We start from the raw sequence: 16,398 nt of genomic DNA, 5'->3' as shown, positions 1-16,398 counted from the left end.
ATTTTATTTTCAAGTGTTACCAAAAGTAAGGTTATCCATGTTCGCATATCCAAAAATTGTAATCACAGTATGTGTCTAATAATCTGGCGCAGGATGGTGACTATAAAAACTTTTTAAGAAAAAAAACATGCTCTTTTTTAATTTAGAAACGTAAACAATTGGCCTATAAATGGCCTTCACATGACGCTGAGTTCTGGAACAATCTGTATATTTCTTGGGCAGCAGTTAAGGTAGTCAGAAACCTAGGAAGAAAGAAAAAAATACATATTTGTCTGTAACCGCGCATGATTCAAAAGTTGATAGGAACCGCTGCCAGCTTTTCCAGATCTTTCGAAGACTGGAACGGAATTTTCACGACTTGTGTTTCCGTCGCCGAAAGCCTCCTTCTTCGCACTTGGAATTAGAATAGCACTACGGGCGCGACATTATCGACTTGACGCGAACATTATATAATCTTCCAAGCACTCACGTTCGTCACATCTGTGACGTCTGCATGAAATTATTTGAAATGTTTTAATTAATAGGGTATTTTTCTCTCTCGCGAATGAACATTAAATTAGGATTAAACCTATTTCTCTCAAACACTTCTATTAAAAAAAATGTATAGATTGATGGCTATCGTAGGCTGTGTGTGATGCACAAGTTATGGCTACACAAAATTTTATGTATTATATGTTATATTTGTTTGTCGCTCCACTGATAACTGAGTTAAATGTGGAATGAACTTCTTTGTCCTGAAAGAGTCAGTAAGAAATGACGTGTTCTAAATGGTGTATCGAACCTATGAATTTTTCAAATCATCCCGCGTTGAAAATCCTTTTCTTAGCATTCCGTTCATAGATTGTGTTCAAATGTAGGAAGCCTATAATTTGGGCCTTTAACCTGGTCGCACAACCCATTTTTTGTTCCTAACCTAACTAAAAAACTTATTGTATTTGTAGAAGGGGGTCGGGTTAGGAAGGGACCTAGGTGCATTAGCCATGCAGGAAAAGGGCGGTATTCCAAGACGTTCGGGTAAGGTTGGGAATAAGCACTGCCTTGTTGGGATACAACCGTAACCTAACTCGCGAGCCGTATTCCACAAAGTGTCCAAACCGAATCCCAGTAAGGAAACATATCGGCAACCGTTTCAATAAACGGTGCCCTGCGCGAGGCTAGAAACTGGTCTCAACGCATTCTTGCGAACGTTTCGGAGATACCAATACAATAGACACTGCAAAATTGCTACAGACAGCAGCACCACCGCACAATAATAGAACCACCTATTTAATTTTCTAAGTACCTTTTAAGTTGAAATTATTTCTTGTTATGACCATTAAAGTTGTACATCATGTGTTCCATAAAGTTTCATTTGGCACACCAACACGCTTGGTACGTCCCCCGATTAATGGCGTCAGACCCGAGTCCGTCATCTCGACAAAATCAACGGAAAAGTGATCTCTGCGCATGCGCGGAATTTGGGCAGCAGATAGTTCACGGGTGGGACACCAAAATCCGTTCCCTGAAACTAAGGGTATGACCGTGTTCATATCGAGTAGTTAGGAATGCGGGGTTAGGGTTCAGGTGTAGAACATTTCCAACACCTGAACCTTTTTATTCTTGTCTGTTGGAACACCGGCCTGACTGTGTTGCGTCGGGCGCAGGTTGGAGCCCGCACGGAGAGGCGCCGCGGCGCGCCGAGGACCGCCAGACGCGCAGTCGGCGCACGCATCGCGCGTGACGGCATCCCGCGTCGAGCGCCGCGACGCCGTGTGGGCTGCCGTCACGCGCGGAGACCCCCTCGCCCCCTCGCCACCTCGCACCATCCGCCCCCCAGCGCCTGCTAGGGTTGCGACGGTGCCTTAAACCTTACTAGACAAGCTCGAGCCCTTGAGCTTCCCGTCAAATACTTCGATACGAGATATCTCGACACGTCCGACGGAATCAGCAGATCAGGAAATGGCTTGCGTTTCCCGTGTGAAGCGCCCCTTAAATATGAGGTTTTAGGGGAAGATAACTCCTCCCCCGAGTCCCAATTTTATTTTATTCTTTATTTTTGAGGGTAAATTTTTTTTTATGATTTCATTAATTTGTGAAACGTTTCTTCCCTCAAAAGCCGTATGAAAGAACTTAGGCTCAGTACATGAGACCACGAATTAATAAATATGACAAAGCCATTATCTAACTTATTTAATGCCATTTTTTCGCAACCGTATCCTTCTTTGTATAACAGCCCCTCCTGAGGAATAAATGGAGATTAAACAAGTTTTGAAGGTAAAATAATTAAAAAGTTACTTTTTTTTAAAAAACGATTCATGAAACGGTGAATTTTGCTTTAAAAAATAATTGTATGCAATTAAAATCATGCTAAAATGAATGTCATATGTAAATTATTCTATTTGAAAAAAAAAATCACATATTGTGTCCATTACACTAAAATATCGCAAAACATTGAATTTGCGCGTATGTTTCATGTTAATAAATGCACCAAAATCGTAACATGTAAAAAATTTTTACCAAACACTGAGATGGACTAATTAAATTTTGCAATAAGATTAAATTTTAAAATTTTGTGCTAGCTCACGTCAGTCCAATAATCAACTTGAGGTGACGAGGATTAAAAACATGTTTGACGTTATAGGCCTATGTCCAACTTTATTCGAAGCAGAAATTGAAAGACATTTTTCGTTTAATATTAAGTACTCCTCAAACGCTGTTTTTTTTAATATATATGGAAACAATTATTATTTTTATTGCGTGAAAATAAATTCAGAGTCGCAGCCAGAAAAAAAATGTTTCTGTAACCACGCTGTAAGTTCCCAAATAATTTTTTTTTTTAATTAAGATCGTGAAAGAAAAAGTAACAGCTGTTTATTACCTACACAATTATTAATAAATGTTAGACTTAATTTTTGGATAAATACCGCACCCCGCGAACATTTTTACTTATATTTGGTACGGCCGAATAACAAAGTCACGTGGCATCGTGTCTGGCTTGCATTCTAAATGTAGAGGGTTCGATCCTGACTAGCTGTTGTGCGAATAATTTCAGTCACAGTTTTTCATATAGGATATTTTAAATTCCTTTTGTAAATATCTTCACAAGTTTAAATATTTAAAAATTCAAGCATTACGATTTTCTGGTCCTCGTACAGATTGAGACACATCCGTCATATCTCGTTTAAGATGATGAAAGGGGAAATTATTTTATTATTTCTGATTATGGTTTATAGATGCGACCAAACTAAATACCTACGATTAAACGTGATGAAGTTTTAGAGGAATAATTACAATATTGTTTGTACATTTATGACGACAAAATTTAAAACTTAATTATGAAATATCATGAATATTACATTTATACAAACAAATATAAATAACCAATATGGAGACGTCGATATTCCTGTCTTATACAGTCGCTCTAATTTTTTTTACCACATAATGTTTAGACACCTGAAATATTCGTGGATTATTTTCAAGACAGGCTGTAATCCAAATAATCCAAATACTATTGCCTTTTTTGCTGCTTCAGTGACTGGGCCACAGTTTGGCTGAAGGACTCTGGGCCAATGAAAATCCTTCAACAAAAAAAGTATCGAATCACAAGCAACCCAGTTAACAGGTGTCACGAGTCAGTAGCCAATGATCAGATGTAATTTGCCCGAGTGCACAAAGGATCATGGAGTCTATCCTATTGGTAATTGAAATCTCGGATCTATCCGGTCTCTACCAGTGTTGTAATAGGTTCTGAAGTGTTTCGATGATCATAGAAATTAATGTAAGAGTTATGTCAGGTGCTGACATCTAGCTACTGACGCCTAAGCACATGAGCTTAAAGTTCCACAATCTTAGTGGCTTGGAAAAAACTTCCTAAAGGTATACGTTTATGTTCTGTTTCTTTTTTTTTTTTCCTTCTCCCCATCAGTTTCATTTCCGCAAGACACCGACAACTGCCGCGCTACGTACGTGGCTTGTACAACTGTTTACTAAGCTGCACATTACTAGTTTCATGGGGTAACTTCCTCCCGTGCGAATCTCATGTGTTCCACGACATTAACTCAGTGCCTGCACGCCGTGAAGGTGTATTATGACGTGATGGGAAACTCGAACAAGTACAAGGTATGGTCGCAATCACACGCGCTCCTAGATAGCGTTCACGAACTTACAAGTTTTACAATTCACGGAGGAAATTGTAGAAAAAAATTATTTAAACGCTTAATTAACTCGTCTAAGCTACTTTGTTCACAGTTGCCTAAAATCGTGTTAATGTAACATTTGCCTATTCAAATAGAAGAAACAATTTACAAAGTTCATACCTACAATGTCAGCAAGGCCTTAAGGAAATAAACTCCAAAAACTCTATAATGACAAGCTAAAATCTTTATGTGGTTATTTTTAAGCTCATGCCTTTTAATAAAAAAGAAGCAAGCAAACATTTTAACCACTGTAATAAATCCTTTATTTTGTACTTTATTCGAAGAAATTTTAACTTTGTCTGACGCAAATTCTCGTCCCACAGATTGTACACTAGGCCTATAAGAGTTTGCTCAATTTAAGTCCAACAAACTAATTACTTCACTTCCAATGAAATTTAAATGCCAGCAAACAAAGAAACTAAACACATTACGTTTTGCTTTATCTTAAGGTATGAGTTTAATTATGAAATAAAAAATGTAGCTAGAGAGCACGGTAAACATCCTGTAGCATGCGTTTCATTAGCCTAACAAATAAGGCAAATGGATAAGTCCAAAAAAATATGTAACGTACTTGCATAAATTTACAGTCGAAAGAAGTAAAATAAAATAGAACAAGAATTAGCGTGCGAGCGAAATAAACATGCTTAGGAAATGGACAGCGGAAAGTAAAAAAAAAACGCGCATAAAGAAGTCTGTATCATCTCCGGCATCAGGACTGGCCACCTTCTCTCGTGCGACCGTGCGAATCTCCGAGGAAGAGGAGCTCGCAGAACGCAACTGGTTTACCGCCCGAGACTCGCTATACCCGCATGCCGCCGGCAGTCTAAAGCGTCCAAAGTTATTAAACTCCCGACACCGTCTGTGATGATAATCTGCCCAGTAGCTGTTCTTTGAAAGAATTAACACTTCTGTAAGTGACATCTCTTTCCCCGAGTTACGCAGTGGCGCACCGACCATCAGTTCGCGGTATGTCCTCAATCCCAGTCGTCCGCCGGCGAACATGCTTCATAAGTGTTCGATCGTTTCGACTGCCAAGGAGCGGAAGGAAATGAACAAAAGAACAAAAGAGCGCACGCAGATTCTCTCTCAGGAGAAAGCCCGAACGAAGGTTAGTTTGCACACGCGACAGTTCTTTCTGTATACGTCTCCAAAGTCCTTTTGGGTCCCCGCCCACATGAGTACACACACGGTGTGCAGAGCTTCAGAAGAATCCACAAAAAAAAATTGGTTGTCTGTGAAGTCGGCTTACGGACGATAGTTTAACGTGCCAACGTCATAACAAAACATTGATGAAATGATTGCATACTTTTATGAAAATAATTTAATCATTTTTATTTTAATAATAAAATAATAAATACTTTAAATTATACTAGTAATCAGATTCATTTTCTTACGTACATTTCACGTAGAAATTATTTCATATTACACATTTATTTCACTTCTGTCGGTGCGGTGCAAGCGTACAATGAGCGTAACGGGACACAGCGTAACGAAACAATGAGCGCAACGGGACACATCGTAACGGAACAATGTGCGTAACGGGACACTTTTTCGTGCGTGCAGCCGGCGTTCATCGATTTATTAGACGTTGTCACGTCAAAAAAGTCTGTTTACGAAAACCATTTAAGAATGCGCTGAGGGCGGATGGTTAGTTCTGTTTCCACATCTCGTTTTTAAACTGTATTTTCAGAAGAGTGAAAAGGGCTAAGACACGTTTTTTTTTCCAGATTAATTTCTAGACAAGAAACGCCCTGAATAGATTTTTGATAGTTACCCAAGGGCCTTGCATTACACCTGTATATTTTTTCTCCGCCATTTTATCATATTTCATTACCGCTCAAATTTAATAGTTGTCCTAAGCACGACGATAAGACTGCGCGCCATTGCCTCACTCACACTCCTGAAATACATTTAGGTGCACTTTAATGGTCATAACAAGAAATAATTGCACCTTAACAACCACTTGAGAGAATTAGAAAGGCCGTACTATTTTTGTGCGATGGTGCTGCTTCTCTAGTATTTTTTGCCGTATCTTTCAATAGAATGCGTTAAAACCAGTTTGTTTATTAAAACGGTTGCCGATTTGTTTCCTTTACTGGGATTCGGTTTGGACAATTTCTGGAATACGGCCCGCGAGTTAGGTTGTTGTATCCCAACTAGGCAGTATTTGTTCGCTACCATACCCAAACGTCTTTGAATAACACTCTACGTTACGATATTTATATGCAGTTTCGTTAATTTGTGATCTATTATTAGCAAATGCAAATTTTCCATTAAACGTCAAATAATTGTTATAACATAAAAACCGTTCAAACCAATACGGCGTCTTTCTGTTCCTATTTCTTCCCCTTTATTTATCAGCACATTTTCGAGACCAAAGTGATTTGGAACTCTTTATAAGTTTGTCTTGGAAATATCATCTTATCAATATCCAAAAAATTTTAAAAATCTAATTAGTATTTTCGTAACGTATTATTTACAAGGAAAAATATGACATTGGATATAATAAAATATTTATATTTTTCAAGTATTCAATTCTTAGGAACTAAACTTTATTTTCAATTAATATAAATTATAAAGCATTTTCATATAGATTAGGTTTGATTACGGCTCGGAAATTATTTTTTATTTTATATTCCCAGAATATGTTAAATAAATTTTCTAGAAAACTCATAATGTCGTTCATCTGTAGTTTAATTATAACTAAAAAATTTCAACTTTAAAATAGCGCGTAGTAAAACTAAAATCGCAGTTAACACGTGTATCGAATTTCGAAATTGATTTAAATGTTGACTCTAAATTGTAGAAATAAGTTATGTAAAAAATATTTAAATATTATTTGGTACGCTTAAATTTTTTATCACGTAATAAATCAATATTTTATTTATTGAACTTGTAACTATAACTTGTTTAGTTGCATGCTAATAGGCATATATTCTATAAAAAATTAGACAAATAATTTTATGTACTCCCTCATAAGTCTTCTATATTATAACTCAGTACTTTTAATAAACTATCCAGACGCCAAAGAAAGCAATATTATTTTCATTGTTTGAAATATTAACTGTAAGATAAAAGTACCAGCAATAACAAACTTTTAGAGTCATATTTTACACGTTGAAATTGTAATTAAAGTTCAAACGTGCAAAATTGTATGTTTCTTAATCCTTTCTAGACACGCACTACGTAAACAGCTGAAATTGGTATAAGTTCAATGTTTCAAGGGCCATAAATTTCAAGTGTAGCTATAAAAACTTTCACTGCAAAGTTTAATTTTTTGATGTTAAAATAAATTTTAGTTACTTGGAAAGAAGTGTTTCAAATATTTTAAAATTAATATACGTAACCTGTTGTACAAAAAGATAACTGGGTGATTTGTTGTACATTAATCAAAATCATAAATGAGGTAGATATATAAAACAATTCTGGAGTTTTACACCCCTATTTTCTATGGAATTAATTGTTTGAACATGTTATAACTTACTTTAAACACTCACTAATTAGTTGAAATAACATAAACGTATGTATGTAAGAATTTAATTTATCTTATTGCGTAGTATTAAAGTCAATGCAAGATTAAGAATATACACCACGACGATATAAATGATGATGTTTATTTGTGGTAGAAAAACAAACTGCATCCTACAATAAACGTGCCTAGAGAATCAGAAAGTGATAAACCAGCATTTGCAGAAAAAAAAATATTTTTCTGACAGGCCATGCTGTTTTCGTAGAATTCATTTATCATAACTTTGCTGCGTCACCACAGGAACAATGAATTTATCATCACTATAATCAGGACCGAAAATTCTTTTGTGCAGCTACGCTAATTAACTTTTTTAGTTGGGATCAGCAGCACCTGAATGAAAACAATTAGGTACCTTACTAGTCGGGTAACACACAAAAAAAACCTCAGACGTTCCCAGACCGACATGCTGACGGCGTGGTTCGGGAAGAGAGGCGGTCCCTACCTTGATGATGCAGTGGCCGACGGCTTCGTTCTCCGGCACCGACACGTTGTAGAAGCTCTGGTCGAAGATGGGCTCGTTGTCGTTGACGTCGTGGATGGTGATGGTGACGGTGGCGGACGACGACAGCGGGGGAACGCCGTTGTCGACCGCCACGACGACCACCCGCGGCATGGGGTCCGCCTCGCAGTCCACGTGGCTGCGCGTCGTCACGACGCCGGAGTGCGCGTCGACGCGGAACCACGAGGCGCGGCCGTCGGGGTCGTCGGCGATGGAGTACACGACGGCCGAGTTGTTGCCCTCGTCCTTGTCGAAGGCCTGCACCCGGACGACGGAGGTGCCCGGCTCGGCGACCTCCAGCACGTCGGCGTGGTACGAGGCCCGCTCGAACTCGGGCGCGTTGTCGTTGACGTCGGTGACCAGCAGGTGGAAGGTGCGCGACGCGTGCAGCGGCGGGTTGCCGGTGTCCGTCGCGATCACGCTCAGCGTGTAGTTGGGCTGCAGCTCCCTGTCCAGCGGGTTCGCGACGATCACCAGGTAGATGATGTTGTCGCGCGTGGCCAGCCCGAACTTGCCGTCGCCGCCTTCCAGCGTCACGTTCACGTTCGAGTACTCCGTCTTCGAGTCCGGGTCGTTGACGGAGATGCGCGCCACGAACTCGCCCGGCTGCGCCGACTCGCTGATCTTGGGCGTCGCGTCGTCGCTGAGGAAGATGACGTTGATGGTGGGCTGGTTGTCGTTCACGTCCGTCACCTTGATCGACACGAAGGCGGTCGTCTCGAGCGGCTGCTCGCCCTTGTCGCGCGCCACCACCACCAGCTCGTGCACGTCCTTCGTCTCGAAGTCCAGCGGCCGGTTGACGGCGATCAGCCCCGTCGCACCGTCGATGCGGAACATGCCGTCGCGGTCGCTCTGGCGCCGGTTGATGGAGTACTCCACCTCGCCGTTGAGGCCCGCGTCGGTGTCTGTCGCGAACACCTGCAGCACGCTGGTGCCGACCGTCGCGTTCTCCGGCACGCTGGAGGTGTACAGGTTCTGGCTGAAGATGGGCTGGTTGTCGTTCACGTCCTGGATGGTGATGTTGACGGTCATGAGGCCCCGCAGCGGCGGCGAGCCCCCGTCCAGCGCCTCGATCACCAGGCTGTACGCGGCGATGGACTCGCGGTCGAGGAAGCCGTTGATCTGCAGGTCGAGGTACAGCACCCCGTCGCGCTCGCGGTGCGACGACAGCCGGAACGCGTTGTTCACGTTCCCCGACACGATGTTGTACCGCTGCGTGTTGTACACGCCGAGGTCGAGGTCGCGCGCCGGGTGCAAGGTGCGCTTCACGTCGCGCGGCGTGTTCTCCGGGAACTCGATGCTCATGACGGGCGACGGGAAGGTGGGCGCGTTGTCGTTCTCGTCCAGCACGCGCACCACGACGCGCACGTTCTCGCCGGCCAGCGGGATGGCGACCAGCGAGTAGGAGGAGCGCGCCTCGCGGTCCAGCGGCACCTTGGTGCGGATCTCGCCGGTGGTCTGCTCCACGGCCAGGTCCGAGTCGACGGCGGAGCCGGGCACGGGGATGATGAGGTAGGGCGGCCCGCTCTCGTCGCCCGCCGAGCCGTCGCCGATGAAGCCGACGCGCGTGCCGACGGGCGCGCCCTCCGACACCTCCATCTCGCGCACGTGCTCCGGGCCGCCGGGGGCCGCCAGCGCCAGCAGCAGCGCGGCGAGGAGCGGCGCGGGCATGCTGCAGGGGCGAGGCTCAGCGCGCCGCGCGCCGCCACATGGCCGTCCGGGCTCCGGCCGCCACTGCAACACAGCACACACGCTGGAGGGACGCAACTACACCACGTTCGGAGACACACCCATTCTTACAATCACGTGAGTAGTTAGGAATAGGGGCTCCGTGGACAGGGGATCGGGGATTAGGATTAGGATGCGTGACCTTTGACCTCTGACGTATTGGTTTTGAACTTTGACCTCTGGCGTCACTTCCGGCCGCCATCTTGGATTACATAATTTCCTGCCGCCATCTTGGATTACGTAATTTTACGACAATCATTTTGTCTAGAGGTCTTTCGTCAGAGGTCAAAGGTCACTCATCCTAATCCTAATCCCCGATCCCCAGTCTCCGGAGCCCATATTCCTAACTACTCACGTGCTACATTATAATTGCATAGTTACTTCTTACCTAAACTCTTTTTAGAATGTTATTTAACCTGAGAATACAGAGTATAGTTACGGTTACTATTTTATAAGTCCAAACTAAGCTTTATTTATTAAAATATTCTATGTGTTTTTTTTCTAGTTTGTAAAAAATATAATAGTTAAACATTTAAAAATAACCAGGACTGGGCCCGGGTCCCCTCCAGGCCCGGGCCCTGGACCCAGGGGTCCACCCAGCCCCACCCTTGTAGGGGCCATGGCCTAAGGTGCGCTAAACCGGCAGAGTAACTTTTGCTACAGATGTTTAATTGAATATTGTATAGTGTTAGAACCCCAAAAAAAAAAGTTAGAGGGCAGATGAGCTGAATTGTTTGTACTGAAAGATGCATAGGTTAATTTTTAAAAGTTAAGTTTCCAAAACATTAAACAATTCCGTAAATAATTAACAATATTCGTAACTGGTAAAGATACAATTCAAAATTAAGCTTAGGTTTTCAAACATTAGCACCACTGACGTGAGAAATAGCAAGATTGCAGCTAAAATGTTATCATAACATGAAAAAATGCTTAGTCACACATGGAATGACGTAATGTTTTATTAAAAAAAAGTTGAAGGTACTATAAAATTATTTCTACATAGATTCCCGTCTCACCAACTTTTGTTCCTGCACCAATTTCAAACAAAGTAGTAGTAATTTCTATTAAAACTATGTATAATTCTAATAAGTAATTTAGAACAACGTTAATTTTTTATTGTTTCACAGTGGCAGTTATTAAATAACCAACTACCATTTTATTTCGTAAAGCATTCCAGAATGTTAATTAAATTAATATATTTCGTATAATTAATACGAAAAATGTCAATATCAATACTGGGAAATATTCATAAAACCTTAAATAGCAAATCCTGTATTTAGAAGCGTTAAGTTCGCAATCACAAGAAGAGGAAATAACTAAATAATATGTAGGTTTATGTTGTATGCAGCCTATTAATAGTTACATACATCTACATCAGAACCAATTATTTTCTATAGTCATAAATTATTTAAAATAGCCAACTTGATTCTATGTTACAAAATGCAAAACTCGTCCAACTCCCGATATGAATTTCGATAATGGATGGTTATTTAAAAAAAGTAGTTTAAAATAGTCACGTTCATAATTAAAATTCAAAATCAAATGAGCCTGAAGAACGTAAGGTGTAAAAGTAATCAATCCCAAAGTTATTTTGAAAAAGTTAATGGAATGAGAAATCTGTACCTGGTAGGTTTCTTACTTCACAAAAGCAGGAAAATCGATTTTTCTCAGAAAAATGTAACGTTGGATAAAATATCAAAAACATTTGCATTTTGTACATGGTTTATATGGTATAAGCTAATTGTCTTGTTGTAACACTATTTTATCATTTATCAAACGCTTAATTTTCTACAGCGGAAGATAAAGCTTGGAAGATTTTAAATGAGGAAAAAATTGTTTCGACAAACTTGTTATTAAAAATTGCTGAAATTTTAACATCTGCTCCTACAAGAATATGTCAAATGCTTAAAATTACACATAACAATATAACCACTTTAATGGTGTGCAAAACTTTATAAAAATGTTAAAATTTCAAAACAGCTCAAGATTTTAAAATGCCGTTTGATTGAGCCTACCTTAAAAAATGTTAATTTATTCTAGATTATGTTTCGTCTAGCGTTAAAACAGCGAAAGGAAATAAGACAATCATAAAAGTAATTTTTACTGGCAATGTTAAATGTTATGTTCTGTAATAGTTTTAATATAAATTTTCTTTTGAAATGTGTAACTAACCTACTATTTCGTATTTTAATATTTGTTATGATAAAGTGATGCACTCATAGTGCACATATTTTGTCGCATACCAATTGTAAAACAGTTAATAGCTGAATTTGGAAGTGAATAATTAATACCTAATGTGCTAAAAAAAATCTATGCAGGTTGCCGATCAGAGTAGTTACATAGCGACGTGGAAATAAACATTTTGCTAAACATTAAACAAAATAACAAAATGCTAAAAAAAGTATAAATTTAAATGTATCCCATTTACACCATTAAAGATGGTGATTCATCATAAGATTTTCCTTTTTATAGGCTTCAAAACTATTTTTTTTTTCCATAGCTAGTCTTTCGTTTACATACTGCACTGGTTCTGATCGGCGGAACAATAAATTTCTACTCTCGTTTGGGCCAATGAGAACAGTTATTGTTACAGAAAACATCAATGAGATTCCTTTGAAAAGAAAAAAACTAAAACAGTCATGAGGACTGCCAACAGAAGTGAAAACTGAAAACTTTGAAATAACTGTGTTCTATTTTTTTTAATTTTTAAAATTAATTATAGTCCGAATATCATTCAATATCATGCTTTACATAAGATTTGACTCATAACTGACTCATAATTCTACACTTATTTACATCAGATACTGACGTAATATTAATAACATATTGATGATAATGTTCTGACATCAATACGATCTCTCTTACGTGGATTTTACATACCGATGACATATTAATGATCCTCAATTTCATCGATTAAGCCAGACGTCGAATAATGATATTTTAAAATGCTTAGCGATTCAGGTTCAAACCACACTCAGATCTTTTTTTAAATTTTTTTAAATAAAAGGACTTTAGTACTGTTATGATGATTAATTATGAAATAATAATTATTAAATTATAATTATATAATAAAATAATTTAATGAAACACAAATACAAAAATAATAGACGAAAAATCGCAACACACGGGATTCGCACATAGTTTCAAACACTCGCCAGTCTTAAGCGCTATCCGCAACGCTACGCAACCAATTTACACCCAGGTATTTTATTTAGTTTATATAAGCTAGTTATAAACCACCGCTCTACAAATGACAATGCATTATGTAGACTATTTAAGGCAAAAGGGATAAAAGGTCACGATCACATGTAATTATTATGTAAGCAGTTGACAATTATATAAAAGTCGGACTCTATCTTATTGGCTATAAAATATATCCTTTTTATATTTTCTTGTTTTACTTTTTGGAAGATTATTGTAAGCAACTACTTTAAAATTAAGAAAATTTAATATTCTTGATTTCTATTTTATCGGACGAGGGTTTCAGAAGATTTCTTACCGATTTTCTTAGCTCTCTATGCCTCGATTTCTATAATTATCAGCTTGATGTCAGCATGATATCATTTATCCTTAGATCGTTTCTTTAGTCACAACATATGTCAGTGGTATGTCAAAATTACGTAAAAATTCATTACCTAGCTATGACTTACCAGTTATGTCGGACCTAGGTCATGTGTTCAGTGGGCAATGCACAGTATACACAAATTAAACTTTTCATGTGGTCAATTTAACTTCACTTACTGCTACTACAGCACGTCGGTGACGCAAACTCACAAGATTTTACCCATCCTAAAAGAGTCCAACACGCACATGATACAGTCGAGTATATACAATGTATTAGTGTATATATGAGTATACATGTACACAGGCCGCTGCGCGTCGCCAGTCTGGCGCAACACGTCACTAGCATGTCGGTGACGCGAACCCATAAGTTTTGCCCCAACCAAAAATCGCTCAACGCGGCTAAAGAAGATTTAACATTAACTGCGATGTAAAAAAAAAATTCTTTCAACGATGAGCACAGAATACAGTGTCGCAGAAGTGAAATGGCGTGGCGGATAGTTTTAAGTTGGCTCACTCGGTGTGTTTGATTGGTCACCTCACGCGGTGTAGGATCTCGCATTGATATGGTCTGTCACTTGGAAGATTTGCCTCGAATGCGCTGATTGGTTAGTTAGTTGTGTTTCCGCTCCACTGCTGGCCCGTTTGGCCATTCGCTGGAGTTCGCGATCCAACCATCAGCTTCCCTTATGTAGCCTACGTTTAGTTATTACGTGCTACAACAGTGATCAGTCACTTTAATTTTTTGAAAAATACACCGAAGCAACATATTTCTCTACGCACCGGTTTTTAAATGTCAAATAAATAATGAAAATTAAATATTATTTAATCTTAAATTTCTGAAAATGTCGAACTAAGAGACTATTACATCACAATCAGCGGAAGAGAATATATGTTCGTTCTATAAATATTGCAGTTCAAAAAAATGTTTTTATTTGCATCAAAGATAACCCATTTAAGACAATAGTTCTTTCCAACATTCAGCCTTATTGTCTAAATCATTTCTCCCGCTAAACCTGGTGTGACCAAATAAATTAGTTCAGTCTTAGGTAGACAAGTTTTCATCTTTCTTTTTTATATAACACATCTTCCAAACGTTTTATGCCAAAACAAAAAAAAATACATATTAAGATTAATGTCACCAATTTTCAATAATTAATTTAATTAATCCGGGTTTTGTGTTTGGCATCATAAAAAAAACAATTATTTTGCGGAAATAGAAAAAAAGTGTACACACGCAGAAAAACTATTTAAAAGTCCGAATCAACATATTTTTCTAATGTATAAAAACTCGCTATAAGTATTTAATTTTATTGCGTAAAATTTTACCAGCTCGAAATGTAACTAAACACTTTCAATAAGTTAAATATGTTAAAACCAGTTAAACCACAATGTAATAAATTATATGTACAGTTGGTGAAAAATAAATAGTAAAATTTCAATGGTTTATTTGGAGCAGAAGAGCGTAACGCTATGTCTCAGCTTCAAATAATTACATGTTTATGCTGCACAATGCCATAAATACGGTTACTTCATTGTCATAATCATGTATAATTTGTGAATTGTTATGCCTACGTTTCAACACTATACAGTCAGCGATCGTAATATATTATTATTTGCACACTGGTACAGTTATAAAACTACATGTATGTTAGTTTTAAATACCACTGACGCATAATAATATTTATAATTATATCCAGGTTGAGTTTGAATACGACCGAAAAACGTCGGATGTAGGTCCATCACAAAAAATAATTTAAAAACATATATACGTAACACGTCACACATAACAAAAAAAATGTGCTAAATAAAGTTATTAATACCAATTATTTCTATAAAAATAATTATGGCACAGTGAAGAAGATATCCGCGGTGTTGTAGAACTTCATTCAATTAAAAATAATGCAGGCGTTCAATATTCAATCTTAAATGCAATCTCTATTATTTACAATCGAAATGTACAGCAACGCTAATTAAATTTTTAGTTGGGATCCAACATCAAAGCACTTTCGATCGTAATTCGTATACAACCCAAGTTTTTATCTTATTTTGTCACCATGAACCTGCCATCGCAGTCTGTCGGCCGGATTCCGACTCCCCCTGTACATGACGTATCATAACACTAAATGCCTCAATATCTGATACGGTACGAAATCACAATCAGTGAAAGAATTAATACATTATTTTATCACGCACTCGAGTAATTTTTGTTCCCAACAATCTTGCATTATTTTAAGTGTTGGTTATGTATTAGTTGATTTTATTATTTTCAATCGTACTCCTTTTGATTTTGCTGAGGGTTAACTTTGAATTAGTTTCTAAATTTAATGTATGACATAGAAAAGGTGGGTTGATTCTAATTCTATAAAAGTGAATATTCCATGTATTTATTTATAAGATAATATTCATGTATTATATTTATTTATTTTTTATATTAAAATGATTGTTATGTATTTTATATTTGTATGATTTCGTGGTACTCTACCACGCTTTCGTTATGATGAATTTATACATACGGTTGAAAGATTTATTTGCCTTTATCTTTTTAAATTATTTAATTTTATTTATTGGATTAAAGCTTTTGGTTATCTCACTATATTTGTAATGAATTAATTTTAGGTTAAACTAATACAAGTTTTAACTTTTTTTTATATATTTTCAATATATGTGTTTCTAATAATGAGGTCGGGTGACATTACACAGACGACGGATTTTCGACTGCAGCGAGAGAGATTTCAGTTTTTTCTCTACCTCCCCCGTGAAGCTGCTGCAGTCCGCGAGGAAAGGGCCCCCGGAACCAGCGCGTGGCCGCCCTACCTGGGCTGCCCCCCCTACCTGGGCTGCCCCCCATCCACACCCCCTGCCACCTCCACCAGACACCCCGAGGGCACAGCACAGCCCTTCCC

General features: G+C 38.7%; 1 protein-coding gene across 1 annotated transcript in view; it reads right to left on the bottom strand.

Moving 5' to 3' along the window:
• The window catches only part of LOC134541869 (protein dachsous), a 650,601-nt gene that overhangs the window by 617,366 nt on the left and 16,837 nt on the right, over positions 1 to 16,398 (bottom strand). The window contains exon 2 of the mRNA XM_063385570.1: positions 8,147 to 9,937. Coding sequence (XP_063241640.1) covers positions 8,147 to 9,874 — 1,728 coding nt within the window. The 5' untranslated portion in view covers positions 9,875 to 9,937. The remainder of the gene's footprint in view (positions 1 to 8,146; positions 9,938 to 16,398) is intronic.

Source organism: Bacillus rossius, assembly GCF_032445375.1.
Source record: "Bacillus rossius redtenbacheri isolate Brsri chromosome 4 unlocalized genomic scaffold, Brsri_v3 Brsri_v3_scf4_2, whole genome shotgun sequence".
Taxonomy (NCBI): Eukaryota; Metazoa; Arthropoda; class Insecta; order Phasmatodea; family Bacillidae; genus Bacillus; species Bacillus rossius.
Note: the sequence above shows the minus strand (reverse complement) of the source record. Positions and strands in the feature narration are given on the sequence as shown.